The following is a 12341-nucleotide window of genomic DNA, read 5'->3' as shown; positions in this document are numbered from 1 at the left end:
CTATGGACTGAATTGTGTCCCCCTAAGTCATATGTTGAAGCTCTAACCTCAAAAGTAACTATATTTGGAGATAGGGCTTTTAGGAGGTAATTAAGGTTAAATAAGATCTTAAGCATGGGGTCCTAATCCAACAGGATTGGAGGATTCATGAGAAGAGGAAGAGATCTCTTCTTCTCTTCACATGCAGGAACTGAGAAAAGACCATGTGAGCACACAGCAAAAAGGCAGCTGCCTGCAAGCCAAGAAGAGAACCCTCTCCAGCCCCTGACCATGCTGACACCCTGATCTTGGAATTCCAGTCTCCAGAACTGTGAGAAAATGAATGTTTGCTATTTAAGCCACCCAGTCTACAGTATTTTGTTATAGCAGCCTGAGCCGACTAAGACAGAAAGAAAAATGTATTTTAGTTAATGCCATATGTGTAGGTGTACACATATGAATTTTAAAATTAACCAGGGTGATGGAGTGAGCTGCTTCACTCAGGCATCTGACAGTTACTCTTGCCAAGTTTTATCTCAATACACAGAGATCTGAGACTGCATCCAAAGCATCTGAAAGAGGGTGTGCCTATGGAATAGGTTTTTGTATAGCTTATGCTGTAAAGCCTGTTCCCAGCATCTATTTTTTTAAAAGAAGTTCACTGTAAGCTTATGAACTCATCGTGATAAACCTAGACTTGAACATTTACAGTAAATAATAACTGGAAGTTAAACTATGACATCATGAGGTCCCATCCAGCTCTGGATTTTGATGGACATTTTTTGATGACAACACATAATGACCCACCAATCGCATGCCTACCACATAGTAAAACCCAGCCCCTGACCTCTGACGGGGGCTCTCTCAGCCCTCCTACTGACATCTGGCTTAGCCATATGATTTCACTTCCACACCACCACCCTACTAACACTAAGCATGCTAACCAACGCACTAACCATATTCCAATGATGACGCGACGTAGTGCGAGAAGGCACATATCAAGGCCAGTACTTTCTTAGTTTGCCAAGATGGAAGACCTAAAAATGAACTGCATTTTGCAGTGAATTATACCTAATTAAAGTTTAATGACTAGATTACATTCTTGTCTGATATGGTTTGGTTTTGTGTCCCCACCCAAATCTCTCTCGAATTGTAATCCCCATGTGTTGAGGGGGAAACCTGGTGGAAGGTGGTTTGATCATGGGGGTGGTTCCCCCTATGCTCTTCTCGTGATAGTGAGTTCTCATGAGATCTGATGGCTTATAAGTGGCAGTTTCCCCAGTGCTCTCTCTCCTGCAGCCCTGTAAGACATGATTTGCTTCTCCTTTGCCTTCTGCCATGATTGTAAGTTTCCTGAGGCCTCCTCAGCCATGTGGAATGGTGAGTCAATTAAACCTCCTTTCTTTATAAATTAGTCTCACATAGTATCTTTATAGCAGTGTGAGAACAGACTAATACACTATCCTACAGTAACATAGAAACATATATGCTGAACTCTTCAACATAACCTTATGTGTTTCCTTTTAATGTTATCATTAACCCTTCGGGGCACAATACAACCAAGTGGATCCAGTGAAAGACGATCCTTAATAGAAATGTCTCAGATACAGCTAAACCAAGAGCAAGTCTAGGAAACATCCATTTTCTCAGACCACACTGAAAGAGGGCATCATATTGGCAATCTATCTATTCACCTGTTAGACCAAACATTAGAGAAACCTATGCCATTGTTTTCTTCATAAAAGGTAAGAGTGGTAATATCAACATCTAGCATTCAGCCACATCAATCCTAATATGTCCTATTCTAGTTAGGAGAGTGCAAAATAAGTCAAATGACCTTCCTGAGTCCTGCCATTTTATAACATGAAATAAAAAATCTAAGTAATGTTTTCAGAGGGAATGCTTCCAGTTTTTGCCCATTCAGTATGATATTGGCTATGGGTTTGTTGTAGATAGCTCTTATTATTTTGAGATACGTCCCATCAATACCTAATTTATTGAGAGTTTTTAGCATGAAGGGTTGTTGAATTTTGTCAAAGGCCTTTTCTGCATCTATTGAGATAATCATGTGGTTTTTGTCTTTGGTTCTGTTTATATGCTGGATTACATTTATTGATTTGCGTATGTTGAACCAGCCTTGCATCCCAGGGATGAAGCCCACTTGATCATGGTGGATAAGCTTTTTGATGTGCTGCTGGATTCGGTTTGCCAGTATTTTATTGAGGATTTTTGCATCAATGTTCATCAAGGATATTGGTCTGAAATTCTCTTTTTTGGTTATGTCTCTGCCAGGTTTTGGTATCAGGACGATGCTGGCTTCGTAAAATGTGTTAGGGAGGATTCCCTCTTTTTCTATCGATTGGAATAGTTTCAGAAGGAATGGTACCAGTTGCTCCTTGTACCTCTGGTAGAATTCAGCTGTGAATCCATCAGGTCCTGGACTCTTTTTGGTTGGTAAGCTATTGATTATTGCCACAATTTCAGAACCTGTTATTGGTCTATTCAGAGATTCAACTTCTTCCTGGTTTAGTCTTGGGAGGGTGTATTTGTCGAGGAATTTATCCATTTCTTCTAGATTTTCTAGTTTATTTGCATAGAGGTGTTTGTAGTATTCTCTGATGGTAGATTGTATTTCTGTGGGATCGGTGGTGATATCCCCTTTTTCGTTTTTTATTGCATCTATTTGATTCTTCTCTCTTTTCTTCTTTATTAGTCTTGCTAGCGGTCCATCAATTTTGTTGATCTTTTCAAAAAACCAGCTCCTGGATTCATTAATTTTTTGAAGGGTTTTTTGTGTCTCTATTTCCTTCAGTTCTGCTCTGATTTTAGTTATTTCTAGCCTTCTGCTAGCTTTTGAATGTGTTTGCTCTTGCTTTTCTAGCTCTTTTAATTGTGATGTTAGGGTGTCAATTTTGGATCTTTCCTGCTTTCTCTTGTGGGCATTTAGTGCTATAAATTTCCCTCTACATACTGCTTTGAATGTGTCCCAGAGATTCTGGTATGTTGTGTCTTTGTTCTCGTTGGTTTCAAAGAACATCTTTATTTCTGCCTTCATTTCATTATGTACCCAATAGTCATTCAGGAGCAGGTTGTTCAGTTTCCATGTAGTTGAGCGGTTTTGACTGAGTTTCTTAATCCTGAGTTCTAGTTTGATTGCACTGTGGTCTGAGAGACAGTTTGTTATAATCTCTGTTCTTTTACATTTGCTGAGAAGAGCTTTACTTCCAACTATGTGATCAATTTTGGAATAGGTGTGGTGTGGTGCTGAAAAAAATGTATATTCTGTTGATTTGGGGTGGAGAGTTCTGTAGATGTCTATTAGGTCCACTTTATGTAGAGCTGAGTTCAATTCCTGGATATCCTTGTTAACTTTCTGTCTCGTTGATCTGTCTAATGCTGACAGTGGGGTGTTAAAATCTCCCATTATTATTGTGTGGGAGTTTAAGTCCCTTTGTAGGTCACTGAGGACTTGCTTTATGAATCTGGCTGCTCCTGTGTTGGGTGCATATATATTTAGGATAGTTAGCTCTTCTTGTTGAATTGATCCCTTTACCATTATGTAATGGCCTTCTTTGTCTCTTTTGATCTTTGTTGGTTTAAAGTCTATTTTATCAGAGACTAGGATTGCAACCCCTGCCTTTTTTTGTTTTCCAGTTGCTTGATAGATCTTCCTCCATCCCTTTATTTTGAGTCTATGTGTACAAGACAGGGATGCCCTCTCTCACCGCTCCTATTCAACATAGTGCTGGAAGTTCTGGCCAGAGCAATCAGGCAGGAGAAGGAAATAAAGGGTATTCAATTAGGAAAAGAGGAAGTCAAATTGTCCCTGTTTGCAGATGACATGATTGTATATCTAGAAAACCCCATTGTCTCAGCCCAAAATCTCCTTAAGCTGATTAGCAACTTCAGCAAAGTCTCAGGATACAAAATTAATGTACAAAAATCACAAGCATTCTTGTACACCAATAACAGACAAACAGAGAGCCAAATCATGAGTGAACTCCCATTCACAATTGCTTCAAAGAGAATAAAATACCTAGGAATCCAACTTACAAGGGATGTGAAGGACCTCTTCAAGGAGAACTACAAACCACTGCTCAATGAAATAAAAGAGGATACAAACAAATGGAAGAACATTCCATGCTCATGGGTTGGAAGAATCAATATCGTGAAAATGGCCATACTGCCCAAGGTAATTTATAGATTCAATGCCATCCCCATCAAGCTACCAATGACTTTCTTCACAGAATTGGAAAAAACTACTTTAAAGTTCATATGGAACCAAAAAAGAGCCCGCATCGCCAAGTCAATCCTAAGCCAAAAGAACAAAGCTGGAGGCATCACGCTACCTGACTTTAAACTATACTACAAGGCTACAGTAACCAAAACAGCATGGTACTGGTACCACAACAGAGACATAGATCAATGGAACAGAACAGAGCCCTCAGAAATGATGCCGCATAGCTACAACTATCTGATCTTTGACAAACCTGACAAAAACAAGAAATGGGGAAAGGATTCCCTATTTAATAAATGGTGCTGGGAAAACTGGCTAGCCATATGTAGAAAGCTGCAACTGGATCCCTTCCTTACACCTTATACAAAAATTAATTCAAGATGGATTAAAGACTTACATGTTAGACCTAAAACCATTAAAATCCTACAAGAAAACCTAGGCAATACCATTCAGGACATAGGCGTGGGCAAGGACTTCATGTCTAAAACACCAAAAGCAATGGCAACAAAAGCCTAAATCGACAAATGGGATCTCATTAAACTAAAGAGCTTCTGCACAGCAAAAGAAACTATCATCAGAGTGAACAGGCAACCTACACAATGGGAGAAAATTTTTGCAACCTACTCATCTGACAAAGGGCTAATATCCAGAATCTACAAAGAACTCAAACAAATTTACAAGAAAAAAACAAACAACCCCATCAAAAAGTGGGCAGAGGACATGAACAGACACTTCTCAAAAGAAGACATTTATGCAGCCAAAAAACACATGAAGAAATGCTCCTCATCACTGGCCGTCAGAGAAATGCAAATCAAAACCACAGTGAGATACCATCTCACACCAGTTAGAATGGCCATCATTAAAAAATCAGGAAACAACAGGTGCTGGAGAGGATGTGGAGAAATAGGAACACTTTTACACTGTTGGTGGGACTGTAAACTAGTTCAACCATTGTGGAAGTCAGTGTGGCGATTCCTCAGGGATCTAGAACTAGAAATACCATTTGACCCAGCCATCCCATTACTGGGTATATACCCAAAGGACTATAAATCATGCTGCTATAAAGACACATGCACACGTATGTTTATTGCGGCACTATTCACAATAGCAAAGAGTTGGAACCAACCCAAATGTCCAACAACGCTAGACTGGATTAAGAAAATGTGGCACATATACACCATGGAATACTATGCAGCCATAAAAAATGATGAGTTCGTGTCCTTTGTAGGGACATGGATGAAACTGGAAAACATCATTCTCAGTAAACTATCGCAAGAACAAAAAACCAAACACCGCATGTTCTCACTCATAGGTGGGAATTGAACAATGAGAACTCATGGACACAGGAAGGGGAACATCACGCTCCGGGGACTGTTGTGGGGTGGGGGGAGGGGGGAGGGACAGCATTAGGAGATACACCTAATGCTAAATGACGAGTTAATGGGTGCAGGAAATCAACATGGCACATGGATACATATGTAACAAACCTGCACATTGTGCACATATACCCTAAAACCCTAAAGTATAATAAAAGTAGATATACATAATAAAAAAAAAAAAAAAAAAATTAAATCCAAAACGATGACTGACATCTCAAAAGCTTCCAGAGACTAACTTTCTGAGTTGAATATATCCACAATACAGGATTAAAAAAATGATCAGAACCTGCCCCCTTTTTTTAAAAAAAAAAGAAGATTTAGGGACAATTTCCTCATTATATAAGCACTCTCTTGGCCTTTGCACATCAGGCTTAGTAGAAGGCTGTAAGAAGAGGCGAAAACACATTTCTCCTGCTGATTCTGAACATCTAATGATGTTGTTCAATCTTAACCTATCTTATTCTTTATTCTATTCCTGAAATTATTTCAGGAAACATTTCACCAAATTCTTTTTGTTTTTTTTTCCTGTTATGGGGTCTCACTCTGTTGCCCAGACTGGAGTGCAGTGGTGCAATCTCAGCTCACTGCAACCTCTGCCTCGCAGGCTGAAGTGATCCTCCCACCTCAGCCTCCCAAGTAGCTGAGACTACAGGTGGGTGCCACCACACCCAGCTAAATTTTTGTATTTTTGGCAGAGATGGGATTTTGCCATTTTGCCTAGGCTGGTCTCAAAATCCTGAGCTCATGCAATCTGCCTGCCTTGGCCTCCCAAAGTGCCAGGATTACAGGTGTAAGACACTGTGCCCGGCCTCACCAAATTCTTGAATATTCCATTTTATTTCCAAATATATATAGATAGATAGATAGATAGATAGATAGATAGATAGATAGATATAGATATATAGATATAAACTTCTTTTGCCAAAATAATTCAATTGCATTCCATTTTTATACTTACTATGAGAACTTCCTATGCTTACACAACAATTTTCCTGTCATTATTGTTCTATGTATTCAATGGAGATTGAGTTGGGTCATGTAATTATCTCTCCTCAGTTCCTAACAATCCTGTGGCAGTTGCCATAATAAAAATTATTTCCCAGGGATACCAGGGATGCGACATTATATTTTGGAAGCATATTAAAGTCCCAATGTGAAGAATAATGTGTTACTATGCAGTGTACTCCTAAAAATATAATTCCAGATTAAAATTTTCAAATGTCAATACACCTCTATAGAAAGTTAACACCACATTTAGCTTCTGGACTTGAGGGTTTATCCCATACCCTAATGCCAAACCTTCCACTCTTCCAGTTACTTTTCATAACCATGATCGAACCATTTAGCTAAATTATTATCTTACTTTCCCTGCTTATAAATTCTGGATAACAACTATATTTGTTCCTTATTTGCTATATGTCATATGTCTGCTTGTGAACTTCATGGTATATGCTGCTTTAAAATAAATAAATAAATAAACCACCCAATTTTCCCTTCCATTAAGGCAAGACTTAAAATCGGTTTTTAAAACCTGAATAAACCTGCAACTTGAATTTCTTAGGATAAGTTAACATATGAAAACTGTTACTGAAATTTTTGACAGGACTTTTAATCATTACAGATTCATGTGATGAGTTTTACGAACGACATTAAATAAAGGAAATATTCTTCCCTTTCTTTTAAGCCCTTGCCTTAAACTTTCCAATGTGATTAATGCAGTATTTATCTCAGGGTTTTTACTCCACTGAGTGGGGTATGGGAGCAATGGAGGGAGAGTGGGGGAAGCTAAAAAGCACAATAAGGCAAAGAAATTCTCACTTTCCATGGGAATATTCCCTACAAGGGCCAAGAGAATATCGAATACTAAACATATTCACTGGGGATGAGAAGCAAGAGTTTGCACTTAAATTGACTTCAGGGTAGAGATGCCAAAGCAAATAAATCACTGCAAGTGGAATACTTTGAAAGGTAAATGGATCTTAAAAATATTTGTGTACGTTAAATTTTCTAATCGGAAGTATTCATTACTGTCAGATATAATAAGGGCATGTGTCCATCAGGATCTGGAGATCTCCTCCAGGTAGTTGATTCATTACTTTTAGGCCAATGCGTAGCACAGCAGACACCCTCCACAGATGTTACTGAATGAAGAAGGGAAAACCAAAGGTTAAGCATGCAATGCTTTACCTAAACTAAAACTATTCATTTGAGTGAGAAGTAAAATCCCCAAAGTCCTTAGATTACTTCAATCCTTACACATGTTTCATCAATAAGAATTCCAGAAAAATGAGCAAACTTGAATTCCCATCTGACTTAGCTACTGAAGCCATTAACAGAATAAAATGCAGAACAAACTTCTCTGTCCTAGGATCCCCTGTACCCAGCCAAGTGCATCCTCAAAAGTTGCTATTTCACTTTGTTTTGTCATTGCAGTATGACTTACAACCCTCAAACCATCTATAAAGAAGTATAACACACGAACAGCAGTTTTACAGGTCACATAGTCTCCATAGTGACTCCATTCTGGGTTTTTCCCCCCTTACAGGAATCTTTTGTAATCCAAGTAAAAAGACTTCAATCATCCTTTGATTGGGGATTGGAGTCACATTTATGGATAGATAAGAAATGACATATTTGTTTTCCTAAAATTCCACTGGACATAAATTTCTGATCATAGATCACCAAGGGCCTCTTTAGTCTGTAACCACACCTTGAATATTCATCAAGTTACCCAGGCATTGGTCAAAGAGAAGTCACATAAGTGGATTTACCCATATATACAGGTTCTGTTAAGGAAATGGCAATCCCCAAATTCCAAGTTAATGGGATAGTGGCCCCTGTAAAATGAAGTGATGAACACATGAGAAGAGGCAACCAGAATAAAGGGAAACAGAAGAATGAAGCATGGAAAGTTGTAGACAGCGTGGGTGCCTCACTCAGCTTGGCTTCAGCCTACATCCCAGAGCCAGTGTGACTCAGCCTCAGCCCCAGGGATGGGCCTGGATGGCTTTGGTTTGGTGGGGCTCCTGAACAGGGAAAACTGATATAACCCGGCATTATATACCAGCCCTGAATCACTGCATATCCCAAAGGAAAAATGACCTTGGGGAGGCCACTGTCCTCCAAGTTCATTTTTATAAACCTCCATAAAGATTCAGAAAGTACTGGACCAATCAAATACCACTGTGATTGCTACATAGTAACTTGGCTGAGAACAGAGAAAGGTGAGACGGCCAAACTGATATTTTCTTCAAGGTTCAAACTAGTCTTGGAAATGTAGCGAGTCAAAAATGATAGTTTTGCAAGTCTAGAGATGAAATAAAGCCACCTTTCCTCTGAAGAGTGACACTACCGGTGACTGCTTCCCAAGCAGCTAATAAGTAAAGCTAACTCATTGAATCATGCCATTTGTTGGCACTATTTTAAGTGCTTTACATGTATTAATTTATTTCATCCTCAGGGCAACCCGAAAAGGTAGGAATTATTATCATTCTGATTTTGTTAGTAAAGAAATGGAAACCTAGAGAAGTTAAGTAACTTGTCCAAAGTTATTCGGAACACAAGTTAGCACACAAGTTATTTGGCACACAAGTTAGGTGTGGCGGCACACGCCTGTAATTCCAGCTACTTAGGAGGCTGAGGCACGAGAATCTCTTGAACCTGGGAGGGGGAGGTTGCAGTGAGCCAAAATCGTGCCACTGCACTCCAGCCTGGGCGACAGAGCAAGTCTCTGTCTCCAAACCCTCCCAAAACCCAAAGTTATTGGGCACACAGTGGCTGAGCTGGTGCTCAACACCAGGTGTGGTGTGTACACACCTGCACTTTGCCATCTGCCTCGCTGTCTTTTCCCTTCCCTGAAAGCTTGGAAAAGTGCCCTGTGACCAACCACAGACAGAGTGGTGAGGACAAGCAGAGCGTGGTGTCTGTGTGAGACAGTGACACATTGCCCAAATTCCGGCCCTGCTAGGATGAGAGTTGTTCCTGGCCTGGCTCCTCAGAGACCCTCCTCGCCAGTCTGGGGACATCTCTACTAGCTGCTCTCCTCTACACAGATTCTCAGTTGAAAGAAAATCTAAGATGACAGATTTCATTAGGGCTATGTACTGAGAGCAAACTTCAAATGAATCCTAGATGATAAAAAAGAAAACCAGAAAGAGCAGAGACCTGGCTGTATATAATGCCCTTTGTGCAACACCCAGGGAGCTTCCAGGGCAATTAGGAACAACATCTCCCCCGGGGGGTTTAGTTCATAAAATTTCTGGGATGCACGGTTTGTATGTTCATGCCTTAAACCTTAAAATAAGTTTTTTCTCCATCTAATTTGCCTCTTTGGTGCTCAGCTTTTTGAAGCTGCATTAAAGGAAGGATGGAGAACACATTGGCAAATGATATTCAAAAACATTGAATGAAAGAGCTTCATTCTTTGTTTGTTTTAATTCTCCTGGCATTAAAGGACAGACATTTTTTCCCCCGGGTATGTGGATAGTCATTGAGGTGCCTGAAATACCCAGTATATCTTACTGAAAAGCTATTTTTAAAATCACTTGATTTAGAAAACTCCAATCACGATAATTTCATGGGAATTCTTAGTACAAAAATTAAAGTTTTAAATTACTATGCAAAAATTTGTGTATTCAAATAATCTTAATTAGGAAATACCTCCATCGATGCATATATATCAGGTCTCTCTAATGTCTGTCCCTGATACAAAATTATTTTGAGGGATGTTTTGTGAGTTATAGTTCCTGTGATCAGTAATAGAAGTAAGGATGCAATATGAGATGAGGAGTCAAAAATGTCATTTCTAGTTTCTCCTGATTCGACCACATTCAATCTCTGGGCTTGAGAATGTTATCTAACTTCTCTTAGCCTATTTCCTCACATCCAAAAGGAATAACAGTTCCCACTTCAAAGTGTTGTTCCGTGGGTCAAATGAAATAATGCATGTGAAAGAGTTTAATAAGCTACAAGACACTGTAATATAACATAATATTAAAGTTACAAACCAAATGTGGTGGCAGCGTGGTTCAATGAGGAAAATGCAGATATAGTCTAGCATAAAAAGGAATCAGCATGGCTGAATGCTTTACCCACTCATGACCCTGGGTGAGTCTGGCCTGGGTTCCCTCATTTGAGAAATGAGAATGATTAAAACGATCCCATCAGGATGATGTGGGGATTAGAAATAATACATGTCAGACCCTCTTGCAGGGCGGGCACACAGTAGGTATTCAGTTAGTGGCACCCGTTTTACATTAAAGAATTCATTTAATCAAGCCAAGTATGCTACACGTTTCAACACTCACAACAGCTGAGTACTGCTCTACTTAGAACAGTACATCCATCGGTGGAGTCCCAAATATACTTCTGCCATGGCCAGCGCCCTGGGTTTATCCCACTTTAGACTCCAGTGGATTAAGGCTGTGCTTGCTGTATTCACATTTCCTGCCTTAGCCCATCATTTCATGAAACTTACTAACGGAGCCTCAGTTTAAAACATAAAATGAATGCTACTCAATGTGGCAACTCCAAGTACAGGCTTTCTCCTCTCCTGCTTTTACTAAATGAACTTAATTCACTTTTTGCCACTTGTTTAAGGACAGGGGTGGGTGGGATCTGGGTAATAGGATAAGGAAAAAGCCCGAATGAATCCGCTGTTGTTATTGAGGCTGTTCAGTCTGACCAAAATAAGCAGCTTTTGAAATGAACTCCCCAGCTCCAGAGCGTCAGAGTCAGGCCTCGTGGAGGCGCTGGGAGCGGCGAGCAGGAGAGGGACAGGAGCCCTACCGCGTCCAGCCCTGCCCCGCCCGGGAAAACCCAGTGCCCCACGCATCAGTCACCAAGCAGAGCGCGAGTTAGAGGAGTGAACCCGGGGAAGGGCACATGCAGCTGGGTTAGTCTCAACTCGACCATGCGACTTCGCAGTCCTGTTTGGCAAACGCGCTTAGGCAAAACAGACTCGATGCTTACAATGATCCCAGCCCAAAATGGAGTGTCCCTGACTAGCAGGGAGGAGCTGATGCTCGCCATGAGGAAGCCCACCACGGTCACGGCGATGCCCAGGGCCAGCTGCAGCACGGCGAGCAGCAGCGGGAACCGGCAGCCGCAGCAGGTCCGGGGCTCCTCCTCCCCGCACTCCTTGGGGGCCCCCGTGCCCTTCTTCTGCTCCATGTCGTCGGACCCAGCGGCGTCCGCAGCCGGTGGGCCCCCCTGTCTCTGCTGGCCGCGGGGCTGCTTGTTCTTGCCCATGGCGCTGCGAGGCTGGGTGGGTTGGTGGGTGCGTGTGCGGCGCCCTGGGCCCTGGAGCGCGGCGCGCGGCTGGCTCGGCCTGCCCTGGTATTCGAATTATGGAGGCTGAACAAATATGGAAAACATTTGGAGCCGACTCACCGAGACTCCAAAGGCCACGGGGAGCCCGCAGCAGAGGGGGATTCGAGGGGGGTCGCCAACTGCCAACGCGCCGGGACGCAGCGCCTGCCGGGCTCCGGGCAGGGTTTGCAGGTCGCCCGCGGGAACCGGCGCAGGTCCCTTGGCCGCCTGAGCCTGTGCACTTTAGACAGGCTGCGAGTGTGCGCGTGTGCGAGTGCGGGGCGTCTGTTTTCCTCACTCAAAACTCCAGGATTGTTTTGGTTTTGCTTTAAGGTGATGAATGTTGAAATCGTTTGAGCTTAATACACAGTTTAATCCAAAATAGGCATTGCTGGGCTCTAAGCTGCGAAGTCATTTCCAAAAGTTAAGTCGTTGTT

At 41.5% G+C, this 12341-nt stretch overlaps 1 protein-coding gene across 3 annotated transcripts in view; it reads right to left on the bottom strand.

Moving 5' to 3' along the window:
* Positions 1-12341, bottom strand: part of SSPN (sarcospan) — a 116516-nt gene that overhangs the window by 30560 nt on the left and 73615 nt on the right. The window contains exon 1 of one of the 3 annotated variants that reach the window (XM_055280327.2): positions 11986-12205. The exons of 1 other annotated variant lie outside the window; for it this stretch is intronic. Coding sequence is in view for 1 of the 2 variants with exons in the window: in XM_055280325.2 (XP_055136300.2) it covers positions 11566-11844 (279 nt within the window). In the remaining variant the exon portion in view is untranslated. One more of the 3 variants, XM_055280325.2, reaches the window with a different exon arrangement.

The sequence above is a fragment of the Symphalangus syndactylus genome, chromosome 5 (assembly GCF_028878055.3).
Source record: "Symphalangus syndactylus isolate Jambi chromosome 5, NHGRI_mSymSyn1-v2.1_pri, whole genome shotgun sequence".
Lineage (NCBI taxonomy): Eukaryota > Metazoa > Chordata > Mammalia > Primates > Hylobatidae > Symphalangus > Symphalangus syndactylus.
This window is presented reverse-complemented; position numbering and strand designations above follow the sequence as displayed.